General features: G+C 31.7%; 1 protein-coding gene across 6 annotated transcripts in view; it reads right to left on the bottom strand.

Annotated features, from left to right (window-relative positions):
- LOC139520698 (kinase non-catalytic C-lobe domain-containing protein 1-like) overlaps positions 1-21,930 on the bottom strand; it is a 75,571-nt gene that overhangs the window by 5,751 nt on the left and 47,890 nt on the right. For 4 of the 6 annotated variants that reach the window (XM_071313572.1, XM_071313573.1, XM_071313571.1 and 1 more), the window contains 16 exons: positions 20,723-20,837; positions 19,729-19,865; positions 18,916-19,074; positions 16,938-17,021; positions 14,729-16,458; positions 13,080-13,767; positions 10,144-10,276; positions 8,325-8,419; positions 7,777-7,982; positions 6,160-6,270; positions 5,148-5,295; positions 4,644-4,784; positions 3,729-3,749; positions 2,615-2,809; positions 2,170-2,273; positions 331-481 (listed from right to left, as the gene is read on the bottom strand). In XM_071313572.1, coding sequence (XP_071169673.1) covers positions 331-481; positions 2,170-2,273; positions 2,615-2,809; positions 3,729-3,749; positions 4,644-4,784; positions 5,148-5,295; positions 6,160-6,270; positions 7,777-7,982; positions 8,325-8,419; positions 10,144-10,276; positions 13,080-13,767; positions 14,729-16,458; positions 16,938-17,021; positions 18,916-19,074; positions 19,729-19,865; positions 20,723-20,837 — 4,218 coding nt within the window. The remainder of the gene's footprint in view (positions 1-330; positions 482-2,169; positions 2,274-2,614; positions 2,810-3,728; positions 3,750-4,643; positions 4,785-5,147; positions 5,296-6,159; positions 6,271-7,776; positions 7,983-8,324; positions 8,420-10,143; positions 10,277-13,079; positions 13,768-14,728; positions 16,459-16,937; positions 17,022-18,915; positions 19,075-19,728; positions 19,866-20,722; positions 20,838-21,930) is intronic. The other 2 variants (XM_071313576.1, XM_071313574.1) reach the window with 1 other exon arrangement.

Raw genomic sequence — 21,930 nt, 5'->3', positions numbered from 1 at the left:
TTGGTTAGAACTTACCTTGACAAAAGAACAGCTGACTATTTCATCAGCCAACCAGTGAGATACTTGGTTAGAACTTACCTTGACAGAGGAACAGCTGACTATTTCAGCAGCCACCCAGTGAGATACTTGGTTAGAACTTACCTTGACAGAGGAACAGCTGACTATTTCAGCAGCCACCCAGTGATATTCTTGGTTAGAACTTACCTTTACAGAGGAACAGCTGACTATTTCAGCAGCCACCCAGTGAGATACTTGGTTAGAACTTACCTTGACAGAGGAACAGCTGACTATTTCAGCAGCCACCCAGTGAGATACTTGGTTAGAACTTACTTTGACAGAGGAACAGCTGACTATTTCAGCAGCCACCCAGTGAGATACTTGGTTAGAAAACTCAATCATCTGCTGCATGTTAGATTCATTTCTAATGTCACATACAAACAAGTTATACTCAGTCTGGTTTTCACTGGCAGGACTGTTCAACCTGGAAAATATATATTTTTTAAATGATTCAATTTTGGAATCAATTCATAATACAGTAGACTCCACCTAATCGGATATCGGTTAAACGAATATATCGGCTATTGTAATATTATTTCAAAACACCGAACCATTCCCTATACATTTCAGTCAAAATACATCGGATAATCGAATATCGGTTATTAGAATATATCGGCTAATTGGATAGGAATATTCATGAAAAATGTGTGAAAACCATGTACAATCGAATATTTTGAAATAATTTCATATTTTTCTTCACAGGAAATGAAGCCGGAAGTTGCGCCATTACGAAGTTTAAGAAAACTTCAGTACAGAAATGTTTCATTTTATTAATAAAAACGATCTTTTATAGACAAATAAAACATATTTTTTCTTGTTGTCTTGTTTATTTTATGAATCTGATATTATATTTTGCCTAAGATGTGTTTATCCAAATGTGATCGTTATCATTTACTTCACAAACAAGGACACGACAGAAGTGATAAACTGTGCGTGATGTTCATCAATGTTTATTAAATATGAATGAAATGTACCTCTTTCTCAACAATTTATTAAAATATATATAGAAGTCCCGTGTAAAAATAAGGAATCGTGTGTCAATAGCATATCCCAGGTGAAATAGAATTATGTAACTTGTACACACTTACGCCATTTTCCTAATTTACATAATATTCAGCCTTTTATTTTGAACCACGACAGATAAGATGGAAAAGCAAATTAATTTTACTCATCTTGATGTCCAATTTTATAATCATAAAAATAGTTGTATTAATTGAAATTGGAAATGTGTTTCATAAATAAAAAAACTGTAAAAAATTAGATCCGAGTTGGATTATAGTTTAGAGAATTCGTAGCTATTAATAGATTTACCTGTGGCCTACTTCCGAGAATTCATAGTTATTTTTAACTTTTACCTGTTTTAACACTCAAATGAAACAAATCACGCAAAAACAACAAGTCTAATTATTTAAGAGGTACATATTTTATTCAGATAATCAACACATAATTAAAAATCAATAGACTGACAGATAAACCAAATACATTATAATCAACTGATCGATCTATTAGCGACTCAATCAACCGAATTATCCGATCTTGTACCTGAAAAAACATTGAGATTAGTTACAAATTTCAATTAATAAAACAGCTATAATAGCTATTGGTATTTTAGGGTTGTGTCTGTCAATTTAAAAAAAATTATTGGAGGAATATACGTTCATCGGCTAATTGAATATATCGGACAATCGGATATTTTTAGCTGACATTTTGGGTATCCGATTGGCCGGAGTCTACTGTAATACAAGTTTACAAGTATACAAGAACACAGGTCCATAGGAAATCATGTCCTGCTCACATGATTGATCACATTTCCATGTTTCAGTTGTTGCTGTGTAGCATAGTCATAATCCTAATTTGGAATATATTTTAAAACCAAAAAGAACAAGTGTACTATGTTTCATGTGATTAACAGACAGACTTTTCATTTAGACATTAACCATTATTTATTTTTAGGACTTGTGGCAAAATTGATTGATTGGTGTAAATTTTTTTTCCTTCTGGGAAAAATGGCTATTTTGTGACAACTTTGTTGTTGGAATGTCAATATCAAAATTTCTTTAATGAATCAATAAACATCTATGCTTCCAAACTTCCATACTAAATATAACTTACTTGAAAGTAGAGGGTGCTCTAGACTTGGCTAAGGTTAATGATACTCCCACTCCCTGAGACTTGGAGTTTAAATAATGTACTGGATGAGTTTGCTGGAATAGTCCCTAAAACAAAAGAGAGAAGGTAACATATAGGTAAGTACCACAACATATGATTTGAAAATTTGAATGTTAACTGCAAATGAAGTCTACAATCTGTTTTTTGCACTATTTTTACGTTTTTTATTTCCAAGTGCAGAATGATACTATTGGTTTATTTCGTATGGTAATTGCCATTAAAAATCGCTACAAAAATAACAGATTAAAATGCAACATTTATTTTTCCATTCATACAGAAGATATTTATACTTACAAAATAAAAACATTCAATCTTATTGGTCATTTTTTTTTTTAAATTATATACATTTACACAATCCATCATAAGTTACTTATTTTAATGGGCTTACCTGTTCTATTAAAGTCAGTTGTTCTGCCAGTTTCTGAGGAGTATAGTCAGCTAAAGTAAAATTCTCTGTCCTCCGTGATAGTTTCAAATCCAGATCAACACTACCGCGTCTATGTGGCTTAACTGGCCCTGGTTTTACATGAGGTAGTACAGACTTGTTTGATTTTGATTTCACCACTGATTTGAGTGTGTCCCACTGAAATTAAATGTTTTCAAGTGTAAAACATCATATTCTACTAACATTGAAACAAATTATGGCAAAGATTTTAACCTTGAGCATTGTAAAAATAAGAAGATCTGACCCTGGTAATTAAACAGCTATCCACTAAAAAGAGGAAAAGCAAGTAACTATATACATATAAAACTTGTGACAATTTTTGTTTTCATGAATATAAAGGCCTAACTCAGACAATTTGTCAACCTCACACTGGTAGTTAATTTCTAGAAAACAATTCATTTCTAACTAGGATATAGAACATGTACTCTTTAAATCTGAACATTCCTTTCAAAATTCTTAGCATTTCAGTACATACATATCTTTGGCATTTTTTTTTTTGGTTTATCAATGCAGTTTATTTAGTACATTTTAATTTGATTAACTCTTCCTCAGATTTCAATGTTCTGATTTATTTATTTTGCCAAAATAATAAAATAAAAGCTACCGGTAATCAGAATAGGAAATAAATGTAGAAGAAACCAATAAGAAAATGAAAATTCATGTTGTTATTTTAAAAGTTCCATGAGCACCAATTATTTCAAATGTCTAGGTATCCATACTTAATAACTACAATATCTATATATGAAGGTACCTGTGCAAATACTTGTGCTAGGATTGTATTTTAACAAAGTATTCCAAAAATGCTCACATATGTTATTACTACTAAATTAGTAGACAGTTTTAATTTTTTTTAAATATATATAGAATGACTTTTAACTTGATGTTAATACAATCATAATTTAACAAACTTTTACGTTTTTCACTAGTTAATCAAGGAATATAATAAGGTTGTAAGTTAATATGTTTTGTGCACAAGAAATTTGTAACCCAAAAATAACTGAAAGTTAAACATAAAGTAAAGTTTGTTTGTAAATGTCACCATCTACATGCAAATTACCTGAGGTTCTTCACTATTGTCCTAAATAAAACATTTCTAGAAGCTTAAACACAAGTTTTCAATAATGTGGGAACAATTGAACAACACATATAAAAACAAGAATGTGTCCACAGTACACGGATGTCCCACTCGCACTATCATTTTCTATGTTTAGTGGACCGTGAAATTGGAATAAATTCTCTAATTTGGCATTAAAATTAGAATGATCTTATCAAGGGGAACATGTATACTAAGTTTCAAGTTGATTGGACTTCTACTTTATCAAAAACTACCTTGACCAAAAACTTTAACCTGAAATTTGCAATATCATTTTCTATGTTCAGTGAACCGTAAAATTGGGGTCAAAACTCTAATTTGGCATTTAAATTAGAAAGATCATATCATAGGGCACATGTATACTAAGTTTCAAGTTGATTGGACTTCAACTTCATCAAAAACTACCTTGACCAAAAACTTTAACCTGAAGTGGGACAGACGGACGAACGAACGGACCAACAGACGGACGGACAAACGGACGCACAGACCAGAAAACATAATGCCCCTCTACTATCGTAGGTGGGGCATAAAAACCTAATCCTTTTTTCTTTTCTGTTAGTTTCGATATTAACTAATTACCATTAATAAACAAGACTTCAAATTTTTTTTTTCTAGATTTCATTTTTACACAAAATTGAATAGAATAGATGAGGGTATAAGCCAATAAGACAGCAACCCAATGACAAACATAATCAAATGATATAAGAGCACAACAAACAGTCTTAAACAATAGAATGATGTCTATAAAATATGTCAAGCTCTAAATCATCCATACTTAGTCTATAAAAGATGTGAATATATCAAAGTTTATTCCTAATTAAAAATTAATTTCTAACAAAACATTTAGCATGATAAAAAGCTAGAATAAGAGAACTGTACCTTTTTCTGTGTCCCTGGTTTATAGACATGGATATTATCCTCTGTAGCTGTTGAAGAAAGGTCTATGTTTTGTCCAATTAAACAACTGTTCAGTAAATCTTGTAAGGAGGGCTCTTCATATTCAGATGATGGCTTGATGCCCTTTAAATGTATATAAAGCAAGGTTATGTTCATACACTTGATTCATCTAACAGAAATCATAAGGACTTATGCTAGTATATCTGACATTGAAAAAATGCATTTGTAAAGCTGGAAAACAATACTGTAAGATTGTCACTTTATCCATATTTTTTTTAGTTTGTACATATTCAAAAATAAAAATACCAATAGTAAAACATTCAGACACCAGCACTTTTCAGTTCCTCTGTTTTCTTTCTAAACAACAGGATAAGTAAGTCACCTTGCACAAAGCATTTTGTCATCATGACAATTTATTTTAATTGTAAAGATCTAGGTTTAATACTACAATTTAAAATCTCAATCAATTTTGAGTGTATAACTTACAGTTTCCTCCAGAAAGTTTTGTAGTGTATCAATCAGGTCAGAGTTGTCATCAAAATCTACTGAGTAAAATCCTTCCACCCAAAAATAAAGTACATCTAATACTCTCTGTCTCAACCTTGTTAAATTGGATTCTCCTGATTTATTGTTTCTGAAAATAAAGATCAACAATATGATTTGTCAGCTTTTCTTTAAATAAAACACCCAACACAAAAGCCAAGTCAAAGTTAAATTATTATCTTGGAGTAAAGTGATATTTCTTTGAGAGGTTATATGCACTTGTGAAAAGATGTTTTATTAGTGTTAAGAATTCAATAAGATCACATTTTTTCAAAACTGACACTGCAAATTTCAATTTAAGCTTTATTGGGTGGGATGAAGATCAAATTTTAATAAGGTTTTGAAGATAAGGCATGCATTCTTTTGCCTTTAAAAGACATTTTTTTGGATGTCCTCTTCTCCATTAAATGTGTGAATTGTTTTGACAGCCCAACAAAATTTCCAATTTGTTTAAAATAATATAATAGCTGAGAGTTTTAGAAGAAATATAAAATTTGTCAGAAAATTGGTATAATTATATGTACGATTCTAATATTGTAATTTACAATTATGATGTTTATGCATGTATTTAACATTGTGCAATATAAAGATTGATGATAACTGGTTCTCTAAAGGTAACAATTTTTAAAACTGACAACCTTTTCACAGTGCTATATAATTTAACATATGATGTCAATGTGGTACCAAACACCTTGACTAAACTAATTCGGCTCGTTTAATTTTTATAAAAAATTTCCCTCAACCTTTTGACAAAAATATAGAAATTCAAATAAATTGAACCACACATTTTATTGGAAAAATTTCATAGGATATATAACAGTTTGACAAACACTAATTTTTATCATTGTATATTCATTACAATAGAACGGGATTAAAATATTCAGTTGAATTTTACAGAGTTATCTCCCTGTAGTTTTATGTACCACCTTACAGCTTACAGATCTTTGTAACTTACCCTTTGGCACTTCTATATTTAGTAATAAGAAAGTTCATTACATCTGTCTGTGAAACAAAATATCGGTAACAAAATAAATACTGGTGGATATATCCAAAACTTAAAGCAGTGCTGAAAAAAATAATACAATAATATTTAAATAGATGTTTGACAGCATTTAAATAGTTACTGTAAATTCATTTAATTTTATTTTCTGTTAATTTAAAAAAACATAACTTTATAAAATTAATATCAATATATACAATTTAATTAAACTCTGTTTTCAATGACTAAAACATATGTCACAAGCATAGAAGGTATTGTTAGGAACTGTAATATTGTGTAAAAACATGTTCATAATATTCTAAAGCACCTATGTGGAATTTAATTAATATAAATATCTATTTCAATTATTACAAATTTGTTATTTCAGATCTAACTTTAAATAGAAGAATAAATTACAAACAAGAAATTGTCCCAAGTACACGGATGCCCCATCCACACTATCATTTTCTATGTTCAATGGAATAAAACATCTAATTTGGTATTAAAATTAGAAAGATCATATCATAGGGAACATGTTTACTAAGTTTCAAATTGATTGGAATTTAACTTCATCAAAAACTACCTTGAACAAATACTTTAACCTGAAGCAGGACAGACGAACAAACGGACGAACGGACGAACGAACAGACGCACAGACCAGAAAACATAATGCCCATAAATGGGGCATAATAATAAATGGGGCATAAAAATTGATAGTTTAACAAGAATGTGTCCCCAGTACACGGATGCCCCATCCGCACTATCATTTTCTATGTTCAGTGGACCATGAAAATGGGGTTAAATCTCTAATTTGGAATTAAAATTAGAAAGATCATATCATACAGAACATATATACTAAGTTTCAAGTTGATTAGACTTCAACTTCATCAAAAACTACCTCGACCAAAAACTTTAACCTGAAGCGGGACAGACGGACGAACGGACGAACGAACGAACAGACGGACGGACGGACGCACAGACCAGAAAACATAATGCCCCTAAATGGGGCATAATAAATGGGGCATAAAAAGCTAACATAAAGTTCCTTTACATCATTTGAACTCTGGGTGATAGTTGTCTCATAAACAATTATGCCACATCTCTTTTTTTTTTTAAGAACCATTTTAAACAGAAAATATTTCTAGAAAATGTGCTGTCACTTTCTTTCATATTGCTTATAACTATTGCTATGTTTGTAGAATCATATCAATATTGTTAAAGACAGAACTCAACCCACAAATATATAAGGGAACTATTTCAGGAAACTGATGTTAAGTGGTTGTCATTTGTTGATTTGGTTCATAAGTGTTTCTGGTTTCTTGGTTTTTTTTTATATAGATTGGATGTTGGTTTTCCTGTTTGAATGGTTTTACACTAGTAATTTTTGGGGCCCTTTATAGCTTACTTTTTAGCATGAGCCAAGGCACTGTGTTGAAGGCCGTACTTTGACCTATTATGGTTTACTTTTACAAATTATGACTTGGATGGAGAGTTGTCTCATCGGCACTCATAGGACATCTTCTTATATCAATTAAACACATTGGTTATCAAACATCTCCTTTTATATAACAGGAAAAGAGCATATGAACTTACGATGAGAAGAGATATGACATAAGACCGTCTGTCATTCCTGCATGTAAAGCCTGTATCTCACAACCTGTCTGTGGTTCCCTTAAGATCTGGAACTGTAATAAGGGGTTGTCCTGGCAAGGTTTCAGTTTAAGGGGCTGGTCAGGATCACATGTTACAACTGAGTACAAATAGGTCGGATGAATACTCGATAACTCAGTTACTGACATCTGAAAATTTACAAAATAAAAGATTTTACTCTATATCAAAGTCAAAGTTAATAAATAGGCTTGTCTTCATGAGAGTAAACATTTCGTAATAATTATGAAAATTTCTTATTAAGTTAACATAAGTTAGCACAAGACATGATTCGAATGTTCATGTTTCTATTACCAAGGTCTCGCAACTATGGATTGAAAAATCTGAAAATGGTCAAAATCAGTGGAATCTTGTTTTTTTGGAATGAAACATTTAAACAGATTAATACTGGATTGGTTTGATTAGTTGAATAATGAGACAGACAGACAATAGCTAACCATAATACAGGTATATATTTCAATTGGTTATTTTACCTGCAGATGTGTTTGACAAAGTTGTAAGAAGTGTATTTTTGCTGCCATTTCATCTAAATCTTTACAAACTTGCAGTAATGTTGATTTCTGTTCACCTGTAAAAGATATAAAACAAGCTTATAAACACAAATTGAACAATTTTATACAGCTCCTATACTTTCAAGATTGACTTAAGTTTAGCTGTGAGTACAACTTTTGGATAGAGCTAATTTTGGTGGTTGGTTAACAGTGGCAATATATCAACAGTTCAATTTGAATCAGAAATTTTATAAATTTTAGATATACCATTGGATAACTATTTTTTTCTTCTAAATTCATACTTTCTTACATGAACACCACAATAAAATTTTCAAATCAATCAGTAGGGGTGGAGCAGGGCTTCCAAAAAATATTTGAGCCAGCCGGACATTTCATATCTGATCCCGATTTTAATCCCTTAAGACTTAGTCACAAAAGGCAATTATGGTAATCAGATGGCCATTCCAATGATTGACATTACATTAAAAAAAAACGATTTTAAACTTTACTTTGATATGAATTTGATGTTAGGATGTTACTATTAAATTGGCAGTGCATCATTCAAAGTGTGCACATCAGCGTGCTCATATCTGAGGGTTTGGATGGGGTTAAATGATTAAAGAATAATGCCCTTAAAAAATGAAGATTAGAGAATAATGAGCCAAAAAATAGAAGATTAGAGAATAAAAGGGTTAATTTTTGGAAGATTAGAGAAAAAAGGGGTTAATTTTTTAAAGATTAGAGAAAAATGGGGTGAAAATTAAATGTTTACAGAATAACAGACCCCCCCCCCCCCCCATCAATACCCTCATATCTGCCATAGACTTTTTATTTGTGCAAAATGACATTGTCAAAAACTACTTTCGTTTTCAACCGGATGTTGACTTGACAATGGTAAAACATGGACCATAAACGGATACGTAAAATCTGTGTATTTTTACAAAGCACGACTGAGAGAAGAAGCTCTTTCCATGTTATTTTTTCAACAAAATACTTGAATTGAACGTTAGATACAGGTATCATTGATAATTTTAGCATTTTTGAAGAAATGTAGGATGCATTATTAAATTTCCCACCTGTGCACATGCGCACACGTGTTCTAGTTCATACGACATAGTTCTGACGATTTTTTTTATCTAAAACCTTAAAATTGTTCATCAAATCATTTTGATAAACTAATTTCTAATAATTTTAATTTTTAGAACGAAATCAATTAGATACAAACCGCTGAAATGTAAGAAAATATTTGTGATTAAACCGATCAATTTATACGATGTCCGGTACTGATCATAGTTCACCTGTCACCTGAACAGGTAGATTTCAGCTGTCCAACTACTAATTAGCCTTGATTAAAATTAGAAAGTATTGAAGTAGGTGTTGTTTTGATAGTAATTTTATCATCATGTCACATTTATGACCGGAAACGTGTTGATGTTAAAGGCAAAAGGTTGGGTCAAAAAGATCGTGAATTATGTAAAAATGACCGAAAAAGCCTTGAAAAATAAAAAGTATATGACCGTTTCATGCTTTGCCCAGCCGGACTTTTACCGGACATTATACAAATGACCGGAATATATGACCGTTTTGGAAGCCCTGGGGTGGAGACCAGCTGTATTTGAAATTCATGTACAGTTGACAACTTTTGCCAAAAATTACATCCAAGTGTTCTTTGACAGCTTTCTAGATATGTTTTGTTCTACAATTATTTGTGAGTGGTGTGCATAAAATGTTTGCAGTCAATTAGTAAAGTTTTGTCTAAAAAAAATGTTTTCAAAAAGAAGAAAAAAGAAAATGTTATTACCTTTATCAGATTTTGAACTTTCTGTGAGCTTGAAGTAGAAATTTTCTGTTTTCTTCTTTTGTCTTTTTTCCATCATTACTTGCTGTTCAAGGGCAGACAACTCTGACTGCAATGAACTAGCATTTTCCTCATCCTATAAATGTAATTCATAAGTCAATATTTATAATATGCTTTTGTTTCAGCAGAAACTACTGTTATATTGGAAGACTTTAATGAATACAAAACAAAGACACTATGTCAGACTCTATTCTTTAAACTATCATGCTATCGACCTAAAACTCACATTAAAAAAAGCTAAAAAAAGTTATATGTATTCACAGTTAATCTTTTCACTTTAATATTTTTATGATTGAAAAGTCTCATCAAAATTGTAGATTTCATTCATTCTTTATCTGGTCAGATCTTTTTTTGTAATCTGACATCTCCTTCATAAATTCCTAAATGTCAACTCAGCTAAAAATAATTCTTTAGACAGTAATATCAGAAATATCAACCCCAGCTGGGTAATGTTGCATTTGAAATGGTCATTTTACTGGATGAAAAAATATATTTCAACTTGTATGAACTTTTGAAAAAAATCATAACAGGAGAAATATTTTCTTTATTAAATATCAGGATTTTTTCGACATTTCAATATTTAAACTTGAACTGCGTTATCTTAAAAATCATTTGATTAAGGATTGTGATGATATAAAAAGAGTGCCTGTTAATTCTCATCTGAAACACCATATTAATTATAAATATATATAACAAAATATATCTAGCATCTATTACCACATGATACAATATTAAATAATTCCTTGATTGAACATAACCTTTTTGAATATTATTGGTTCTGATATGGACCATCTGGGCTGAAAATTTAGTTTTAATGCATCAAAAACATATTCCTGTCATGCAACAAAAAAACCAAACCATGCAATTCTAAGCATCATTTTTGTTAACTGTCTGCATTAATTTCCAAAGCCCAATGGCCCACATCATAGGTTCCAATATTTCCTGATTATATCATGCTAATGTTTTCCTGTACATGCATAAATTACCTCAAGGTCTTCATTTATTACCTTCAAATACATTTTTTTTAAACTAAATTATGAAAGACCAATTCTGCATCAGCTATGGAAGAAATTTGGCAAAAATTTGATTTTTTGAATAATTTAACTGCAAGTACTGAGCTTAATGAGGATGACAAGTACCTAGAACAATTCCAGTAGTAAAATATCAAACCTTATCAGGGGTGTGGAAATATGTGTTGTGAGCACTTGTCCCCGGGCAAGTGAAACCTAAAATTTAACTTGTCCGGAAAATAATTTACTTGCCCTGATGAGCCCAATAAATATTGAAGTATTTCTTGTTAGCTAATATATTCTTACTCAGCACTGTTGTGCATCACAAACAAATGAAATCCATTTGTTTATATGTGTAAAAAATTAGGAAAGTAGGAAATGAGTTAACATCAATGGGACAGAAACCTAAAAGCAAACCAACCAATGAAATGACATGTAAAGGACAATTTTGCAGCAGTTTTTGAATAAAAATTGTAGCCAGTAGGTACATATACTAAATTTGAGGACAGTGATTGAGGAAATGTAAACTAAATAATAGATAAACTATTGATTTTGTGGTGTTTCTCTCAACTGACACACTTGTTTTTTACTTGATTATTTATTGTTGTCTTGATGATCAATTAAAGCGTCCCTTCTATTAACCACTTTGACAACAAATAATGTTGACCTTTTATCTATAGATAAGACAAAAACTTAATTATTTTCCGAATTTCCATAGATAGCCAGAGGCAATCTGATATCCACGATGTCTGAAATTCTCACTTCCGTTTTTTTTTTTAATACTCTGTGTCCTCCATTTGCATTTAAGGTTTTCTACTCGACTCATGAATCTTTTTGTCCTGCTTGCCCAGCTTTTTATTATTTAAGTATTTATCAATCTGAATCTCGATACAAAATTTAAAGAAATGACACTTCTGGTAAATGGTGGATAAAACCTAATCGACTATCCAGGGTCAATGGACAAAGCCAATGCAATGTTACGCGACTCGGATTCGCATACTTATTTTATTTATTTTGGAAATCGATCTATTTCCGGTATCATGTAATATTTATCGTCATGAACATTGAAGTTGTTACTTGCTGAACATAGGTTTCTTTTACATAAATTAAACATCTTGATACCTTTTGAAGTTTAATTTTATGTTTTTGTTGGATTTGAACTTTGTCTTGTATATTTTTTTACTTGTCCACGGGCAACCAAGACAAAAATATTTACTTGTCCGGTTGTTCAAATGTACGAGTCGGGCATAGCATTTCCACACCCCTGCTTATAGAACAATTACTACCATATCATCTGTAAATCCATTTCACATCAGTCATCTTCACATTTTTAGTAAATTCTGACATTGAGAGTATAATTTTTTTTTACCTCCAAGAATCATGAATAAAACATGTTAGAAGTGCCAAAATCCCATATCCAGAAAAATATCAATATTTTGTAAGGAAATCCAGGGACAAAAGATGTCAAATTCAGAAATGGCTAATTCCGAAAAATTTCTAGCATGCAGAATTGACATTAACATGCATTAAATCCCAACTACAAATTTTACATTAAAGTAGACAATAACAGCTGACATTCAAAGAATGGCAGTTTAAATCAATTTGTATAATAATTATAGTTAAAAGTTTCTCTGACGAGCATTTCCATAAAACTTTTTTATTTAGTTTGCAAGCCTGCATCGGTATATGATTTAGCAACAACATTTCAATTCACAAATTAAAATGAGTCACACAATGCCATAAGATTAAAAACAAGGCATTTGTTTAGGAGGATGCCTACACTCTTTAGTAGATAAAACATAGTGATCCTTTAACAACTACTGCTTCATTTACAATGGGAATAAAATAGATCATAAATAAAACACTTACTATACTCTGAACGAATTTTTCCATATCTGGTGAAAAATTTAACTGCATAGTGGCATAATGGTATACAACATTACATTTCCTTGTATGAAGTGGGATCTCCGTTCGTACATTATCCACTAACGATAATTGAGAAAGATGACGAGTCAAATTACTTCCCTTACTTAACATTCCACTATCAGCAGAAAACACACGATTTTGATTAGTTTTCTTATTTTTACGATAAATTCCATGTTCTGATTTTTCCGTCTGACTATCTGATTTGTTGCTTTCCTCTGTTGACTCATGTGAACGATAACTCCGTTGACTATCCGAATTATTTCCTAATGTTTGTAAGGGATTATTTTCCATTGGGATATTATTCTTACTCACATCCCTGTTTGGAGTTACCTCCCTTTCCCTAAGTTTATCATTAGAATTATCCGACACTAAGGTATCATCACTAAGCCTGTCAATATTATTTGGCACATTTTGTTCCGACACATTATTAAATGATGAATTTTTCGATTTGTCGTGGTGATGTTTACGACGAGGTCTACGCCTCCTTTCGTAATTTTCATTGTCTGTGGAATCTGATGTTTCAGGCTGATGTAATCGTTGATGAAGTGACAATGGTCTTTGACTAGGAAGATCTCTTTGGTTTTGAACCTGTACAGACGGTTCTAAGACAGTAGGCTGAACCTGAGGTGATCTATTGAAGAGAAAAGTTCATGATATATTTCTATTTCTATATTTCCTTTTCAACCAACTACTTGGTACAAAATGTACTTCCTTAATGTTTAAATCTAGTGCATTTCATTGGAAAACATAAATTGTTTTTATCTAACTTAAATCTATCTTTTTGTTATTATCTAACTTAAATCTATCTTTTTGTTATTATCTAACTTAAATCTATCTTTTTGTTTTATCCAACTTAAATCTATCTTTTTGTTTTTATCTAACTTAAATCTATCTTTTTGTTTTTATTTAACTTAAATCTATCTTTTTGTTTTTATCTAACTTAAATCTATCTTTTTGTTTTTATTTAACTTAAATCTATCTTTTTGTTTTTATCTAACTTAAATCTATCTAATTTTTTAATATGGTTTAATATTTTATTTACAATTCACTGTTTGTTGTGCAAAAAAAGTTTAACTACAAACTAGTTTGTATTTTGTGAGAATTTGTCTCTAGTAATTTCATATATTCTTACTTGTAAGTATAATATGCTCTTAATTTTGTATGATCATGAAGATGCATAATACTCTTCGTCTTTTTTTTCAAATGTGACAAAATTCCAAGTGACCCCAAATAAGTTGACATGTATAAATAAATCTTAAGTTGGGTCTCAACCAACATGTTCAACTATGCCCGACTCTGTATGTGCCGGTCCAAGTCAGGAGCTTGTAATTCAGAGGTTGTTATTGCTCCTGTATATCATATTTGTTTTCTGTTTATTGTTTTTTGGTACATAAATCAGGTCAATTTTCTTTTTTGAATTGTTTTACATCTGCGATTTTTGGGCCTTTTATAGCTTGCTATCTGTATTGGTTTTGTTCATTTTTCAAGGTTATATGGTGACCTATAGTTGCTTGCTTGTGTGTGGTAGCTTACGGAAAGTTGTATCATTGGCAATCATACCACATCTTATCTTATCTTACAACCAACCTCACCTGTTAGATGCATTGACTGAATCATACAGACTCATCAACAAATCTGGCGCCCAATAAATGTCACAGTATTTCTCAGTTATTGCACTAGCAAAGGTTTCCCACTTAAGGTTTCCTAAAGAAGCTATATATTCAGCAGTGGCTAAATCCTCCACACCATTTTCCATATAACCATCAAATGCAAACTCCTCCCTTAACAAGTGAATAACACGTCCTAATTTCTCCTGTTGAGAACTATGGACGTTATTCAATAATCGTTCAACCATACTTCCTGCGGCAGGAGGTTTATAAGCACCATTTACACTACTAATACCACTGTCTTTAGAGGCAGATGGAGACGAAGACTGGGATTCAGAAATCGGTGGCTGCATAGACACCTGATTATCTGCCCCTGAATGTTTATGAGGTATGTGTTGATTGCTAGAACGTTGTAATGAGTCAAACTGAATGTTTTGATGATTGCCCCTGTGAAGAACAGTATCATCATAAGATCCAGGTTTGATCTCAAATGCTGACAGATGACTAGAATGTCTTTTTATGGCTTCACCATCTGAATGAAAATGTTCATCATTTATCATATGTGCAGATTTAGATCTCCATAGATTGCTAGTTTCTGCTGAATGATCAACATGTCGAGCACTATGCACTCTTCCTGTATTCTTAGCTCTCATGTTAGCAGTTTTTTGTAAAAGATTTTTAGCTGCTCTGCCAGGTCTCCCCGACCTACTAGCATTTGGTGAACTATCCATATCACCACTAGTATTTAGAGGAGACTGATTTAACACAGTAAAGTTTCCATGCATTTTCTGACTTTTTGCAGAATCTGATAAATATCCATAATCATTTACTGTTGGTTGTTGAAATGGCACAGGCATTCCAACAGGTACCAACTGCACAAACCCTGTTCTTGGATCCTGTTGTAACTGCACCTGCATTGGGTAACCACCTGGTACCATTCCACCTCCATACTGTGGTAATGTCACAGTTTGTCCTACAACATGTTGTTGATATTGGGAGGGAATATTTAAATTTGGCCACATCTGTGGTGGTGGCATTTGTGGCGCCATAAACTGATTATTCTGATTCTGAACCCAGTCTGCAGTATCTATTTGTGAAGGTTTTTGTTCGGATTTACCCATAAAATTCTGTAAATGCTGAGCAATAGCAGAAGCCAAAGTATCGGTATCAACTTGTGTGCCTCGTTTCTGAACTTCTGACAATAAATTTTCTAAAGCTCCCATCCCGTCTTTCTTATTTGATTTATCCTCATGACTATCATCATTTGACGATTTCTGTGTTGATGATTTTTTCGGACTATGATACTGTTTAGATTTCGGTTTTGGTGACCGAGGTGGTGTCCCAGGCTCAGCTTCATCTTCTTTCCCACCAGACGGTTGTCTATGTTTCATCAAATTCTTCTTCAATTCTTTTAATTTTTTCACAACCTCTTTGTCCTTTTCACTTGGTTGACAATCATTGGAAGGACTTTTTTCCTTTCTGACTTCTTTCTTGTCTACTGGAGTTTCAGTTCTATGTAAAACAATAGGTTTAAAATGTGTTGCTGTTGATCTGTAAGCCGTTGGTATGGTCTTAGAAGGTTCATCAGGTTTAACTGGGACAGGTTTCTTTGGAACAAAAGCTGACTCCACAGTAGTTTTGATTGGTCGGAAAGCTGAACCCATGTCAATTTCCTGTGTCTCATCATGTTTGTTAGAATTTTCTTCTTGTTCAATCTGTAAGTATACAGACAAGTAAGAAGTAAGACGAAATGTATGTTAGTGTAATAATTATACTTTCACAGCAAAGTTACATCAAATGTCTGCTTCATCAAACTGAGTTAAACACCATCAAAGAGATAACTAGCAAAAGAGCATGGTTTGAAATAAGATACTGTTTACATGAGTTTTTCTTGTTGACATATATAATTATCAATATGCTTAAATAAATCAATTTTGTCATTAATTTAACATATGAAGTAACTTCACTTTTGTGACATCTCAAAAATCCCAAAGCCAATTCATGTTACTTCTCCTTTGTAATAAATGTTACACAGACAATTTTTGTCATTATATACATTCAGAGGTTTTACTTTTTGATACAGGATGTAGAATGTTTTTTAAATATTATTAATGTTTCCAACTCTGTTTTAAATCAACTTAAGAAACATGTATTTTCAGCTAGATATTGTATCTAATTTCAAAGGAAACCATACCAGTCTAAGTTGTGCATCCTGGAAGAGTTGTTGTAATATCAATGCTGAAGATTCCCCTGTTCTACCATCATGGATGCCACATATCTAAAACAAATAAATATATTATTTATATGTGATTTTTGTTTTTTATACAGGATGGCTTGTTTATTATTTGGCATTATACTCAGGGATCTCCATGGATGAAAATTGAACGATGGAGGAACTTTCACCATTACAAACCGTGTCTACGCTGTACAGTGTAGCGCGATCGGAAGTATTTTATCCCTCCATACAAGGAATGGTGAACATGCTAATTCATTGCTTATTTAAGTTATATTTATTTGAATTTTCATTATAGAATTAGAAGTATCAATATTTTCATTTATTGCCGCTTTTAACCATTCAAATGCCAAGTCTTCATGGTCCCCCCTTAGTCGAGAATGACCAAAAGCTGTCATGAAGGTCCCCATGTAGATTTCTTATATTTTTGGTAATTGTTATGGGGGTTAAAAATCATATGATGTGGAGCTTATTTTTCATGGACACTGTCAAATTCAGAACTCATTGCCGGTATGGCTGATTTGCAGCAACAACAAAACGATTCATACGGGTTATGTAAAAGGTTAAAGAGATTTGTAAAGCAAACGTTGACAAATGAAAAGGTTTTTAATTACTTTATCTGGCAAATTGATGCTGTGCAACATGCATCTTTCGAGTCTGAATAGAAACCGGAAACGCGGATGTATCAATTTGATTGTAATATAATTTGTGAATGCTGTGCTTTAGTTTTTATGTTTGCTTTTAGTGCTTATTCTTATGCATGTATAGAATATAGTATTTAAATAGTGCAGCCTAAATGTGCATGAAATGTATGTTCTATGTCTTTTATGTTTTAATATTTGTATTGTGTATGTTTGTTATGTAAATGTATGCATTTGTCGGTTATAAAAGCTCAGAGAGCTTATGTTTATTTGTTATGTAACATGCCGACTATAAATAAAGCTTTGAATTGAATTGAATTGAAATGAATTCGGAATTACGATACGATATTTCTTTACAGGAAATAATTAAGTTTTTACTTTTAAACTTTTAAAGTAATTCTAAATTATCATTACAGCAGTACTCGAGTTATTTGCGATGAAATAATATTTACTGTTTTGCGTCTTATTTTGTACTTCTTAAAAAAGGGGGATGCTGATTGCGTAAGTCAAAATAAAGCACATGTTCGACTTGTTAAACTGTTTTCTTTGTAACTGGATTATTAATTTATTTATTTAATCTAAATTATCATAATCATTTGCTGAAACTTCGTTGATTAATTCGACAAATGGATCGTCTATCCTCAGATAGTATTCTCCTGTCTGGTTTGTTGATCTACTTGTACAAGCTCAGGTACAAGTGATTAGCGATCTAAATCCGGATATCCCTCAGGCGTTAGAACTGTATTGGATTATAACATAAAATGCCTAAGGGTTATGCAATTGCATGCATTTGATTATAATTGATAAAAAAAATGGCGTCGGGCTACAAAAAACGATGAAGTTTTGAACGATGGCGGAAGACAATTTAACGATGGCGCAAGACAATTTAACGATGGCGCGAGTCATTTGGCGGGGCGCCATCGTTAAACAGGCCATGGAGATCCCTGAATACTATATACTTCTGTAGTCTATTTGATAAAATAAATTTGAAGGTATTAATAAAGCAATATCTTTTAACTTGTTTAAAATAATTTGCTTTATAGGGAATATAAAATGTGGAATTTCTAGTAAATTTTTGGTGTGAAATTAAACAAGATTGAATATAATAATTCAGAATTATCTGGGGTCAAAATTAAAAAAACAAAAAGGTGATTCAATCCATGATATAAATCACCTGTTTTACATGGAATAGTATAAATTCTAAATCTCAGCTATTGGCAAAATGCATTTGACATATTTCAGCACATTAACAGAAACTGAACCTCTAATTGTAGTGCCCTGAATGAAATTATCAATACCTCTAAAGTATCCTCTATACTCGGCCTCTGTGTCATGTCTGGATGAACTAACTGAGATAGTAACTCCTTTAATTCTGATGAAATACCAAGGGAGCTAACGGATGAATGTTTAGCACCTCCTGTACACCTCAAGGTTGTTCCAAGTCCATATAAACAAGCCTGAAACATAGATAATATCAGAATATGTAAATATATAACTCATGGCAATCCTCTGAAAAATGCATATGTCTAGTAATTTATTAAAGAAGATAAGAAGAGAAACCTTTGAGATAATATGAAACATTTTCATGGATGAATTTGCCTTGAAATAAATTTACCTAAAAATCCCCTCACCCATTTCAAAAGTGTCATATTCTACTGTCAATATATAAATTTTCCTTTTAACACAAGTCCCTTTGAAATTTTGTTATAATTAGTGTTATAATACATGTTAAGTTTTTTTCAGGTGATAAGATTCTGTATACCCCTGTGTCTTGCTTGCAATTGCTGATGTCAGCGTAGGAGTGAAGTGTTAAATGTTAAGTATGAGTCCAATCGTCAGTCAAGTGTTTTAAGAATTTTCACCCTGATACTGTCTTTTGGTCACAATAAAGCTTGTCCAAATTTTGTAAAATTCCGTGAAGGTCTGACAATCATTGACTTCTAAAAAAAACTTTTGACCACAGACTAAACTAAAATGTTGATAACATCCACTGATTTAAACAAGGTCTCAGTTTCATAACATAAATTTTGCATACTCAACCAAAAAAGTGAAAATGGGTTTGATTTTGGGAAGTAAATACTCCCAACAACATAATTAATTCATTTTAATACCTTCTCAGAGAGTTCTCCTTTCTGTTGTAATTCAGGTGACATAAACATAACCTCCAGTGGTTTATCCTCAGGTATGGCTCTAAAGGAAATACTCCCATTATCTCGAACAAGTAGTGTGTCTAAAGACAGGTATGCAGCTGAAATTGAAAAGAAAAAAATACAATAATCCATATACCATTAAAATCGTTAAATAAGTCGCATGGTTTTTTTCTCTATCTTAGACCCTGCGTGTTATTCTGCGCTTTATGTATGTATTTTTTTCTGTTTTCAGGACGAGTGTGAAAAAAAATTAATCTGGAATTTTTTCTGGAGACAGTCAGATTGTCAAGTGCTTGCAGTGACTTAATAAAATGTTATGTGGCATATTTTGTAATGAATAAATATATTTACTTGATTGTTTGTTCTTTATTTCCTTGTTTGTTTAGGAAGTTGATAACCATGTGTTCATTTTATAAACAAATTCACAAGTCCTTTACTTTTTTTATTTATCTAACTTTTATTTAGCAATAACAACAGAATAATTGTACAAATATTATCTAAATTCAAGTCATCCCCCTTTACCCCTTTATAATCACTTAAACCCACTTTCAGCTGTAGAAACATGAACTGGTAGTGTTTGATCATTCCTCCTCAATGGCTAGCTCACCTGGTCAAAATAGGCCATTTTGATAATATTGTATGTTTGTTGCGATCAGTTAAGTTTGCTTATTTATAACAAATGACCAAAACTACAAGAAATATATCCATAACCTTTGGGTTTTTTCTGGGTCAAATTTATTTTTCCTTTACTGTTTTGTCATAAATCAGGCTGTTGGCTTTCTAGATGAATTGTTTTACATTTTTCATTGCTGAATGCAGTGTGGTGACCTTAAGTTTCTTACATCCACATCATTTGGACTCGAGTGCTCAGTTGTCTTATTGGCAATCTTACCACATCTCCTTATTTATATATTGGCAACTCATTTAATAATTAAGGCTTTTTATTTAAACTTACGTAGATGTTTCTTTTTTCTCTGTAGAGAGTAAGCACCTTCTTTACAAATGGCCCACAACTCCTCTTCTGATATATTCCTATCTATTGTCTCTAAGATCTCAGTGATTGTATAGCCCTAAAATTAAATTGTACATATATTTAAATCCAAGACCTCAAATTTCAAGTTGCAGATTACTCATAACTCAAAGAAACACATTTTCTGCAAGATCTAAAAAGATTGGATGAAAGTTCTTGTTTGAAAGAGTTAGTAGAGTCATGACTAAGCTGTGCTAAGATTGATTGATTCATTGCTATGTGATGTCCAGTGGCAATTATCACATGCCTATTCAAGTCAACAACATTTTAATGAATTATGAGTATACCCTGTTTTTATATAAATGACAGGACACAAACAGCAGGTTCTCAAACATATTATTTTGGCTCAAAGTAGGCCAGTCTTTGTTCAAACTTTCACATTCTCATATTGTGAACAATTAATTTTGAAGTCTTATGTTTGCCCAATGTGAGGATCAAACCAATTACCATCTGTACTCAAGGCTACCAAACTACCACAAGACCAAATAAAAATAGAACTTTGGGTTATTTAGATATTGCAATATTATATGTGAATTTTCAATTTGACATCTGCAGAATATTTTGCTTTTGTTGTTTTATGGTCTGTTTTTAAATTATAAGTTTGTTTTGTACTTTAGAGGTTGTTATTTTGAATTTTTTCTGAGGTACTTCTTTCTTTAAGTGTCTTTAAAGTGGTGTTTTAAAATTAAATCTAAACCCTCAGATTTAGCACTGTATAGGCTATTCACCTGTATACAGAACTATTAATCCAAGTAGTATAGTACATTGACATACAAACTGATGAATTAAAATGTCTACACATTGTGCCTGCTTAAATTTCATTTTTAACAAGCTAATTACTAAGCAAAATAATCTTTCCCCTAAGCATAACAGTTTATCCCATTTTACAGAAAATATATTGTCCGCACAAATACAATTGTTACCAATCCACAAAATTGATCTCCACAAAACTCCATAAATACACAGAATTCATTATTATACAACTTGTGATAGAATTTGGGCTGTAAAAATGGAAGCTCCAAAATTGATATAGCTGGACCTAACTTTTTTTTAAGATTTGTAAATTTTTTAAGTATTATAATATCTCATTTGCTTCCATAAAAAGAGACCTGGCAGAACTGTATCAAACAACT

The sequence above is a fragment of the Mytilus edulis genome, chromosome 4, assembly GCF_963676685.1.
Source record: "Mytilus edulis chromosome 4, xbMytEdul2.2, whole genome shotgun sequence".
NCBI lineage: Eukaryota > Metazoa > Mollusca > Bivalvia > Mytilida > Mytilidae > Mytilus > Mytilus edulis.
Note: the sequence above shows the minus strand (reverse complement) of the source record. Positions and strands in the feature narration are given on the sequence as shown.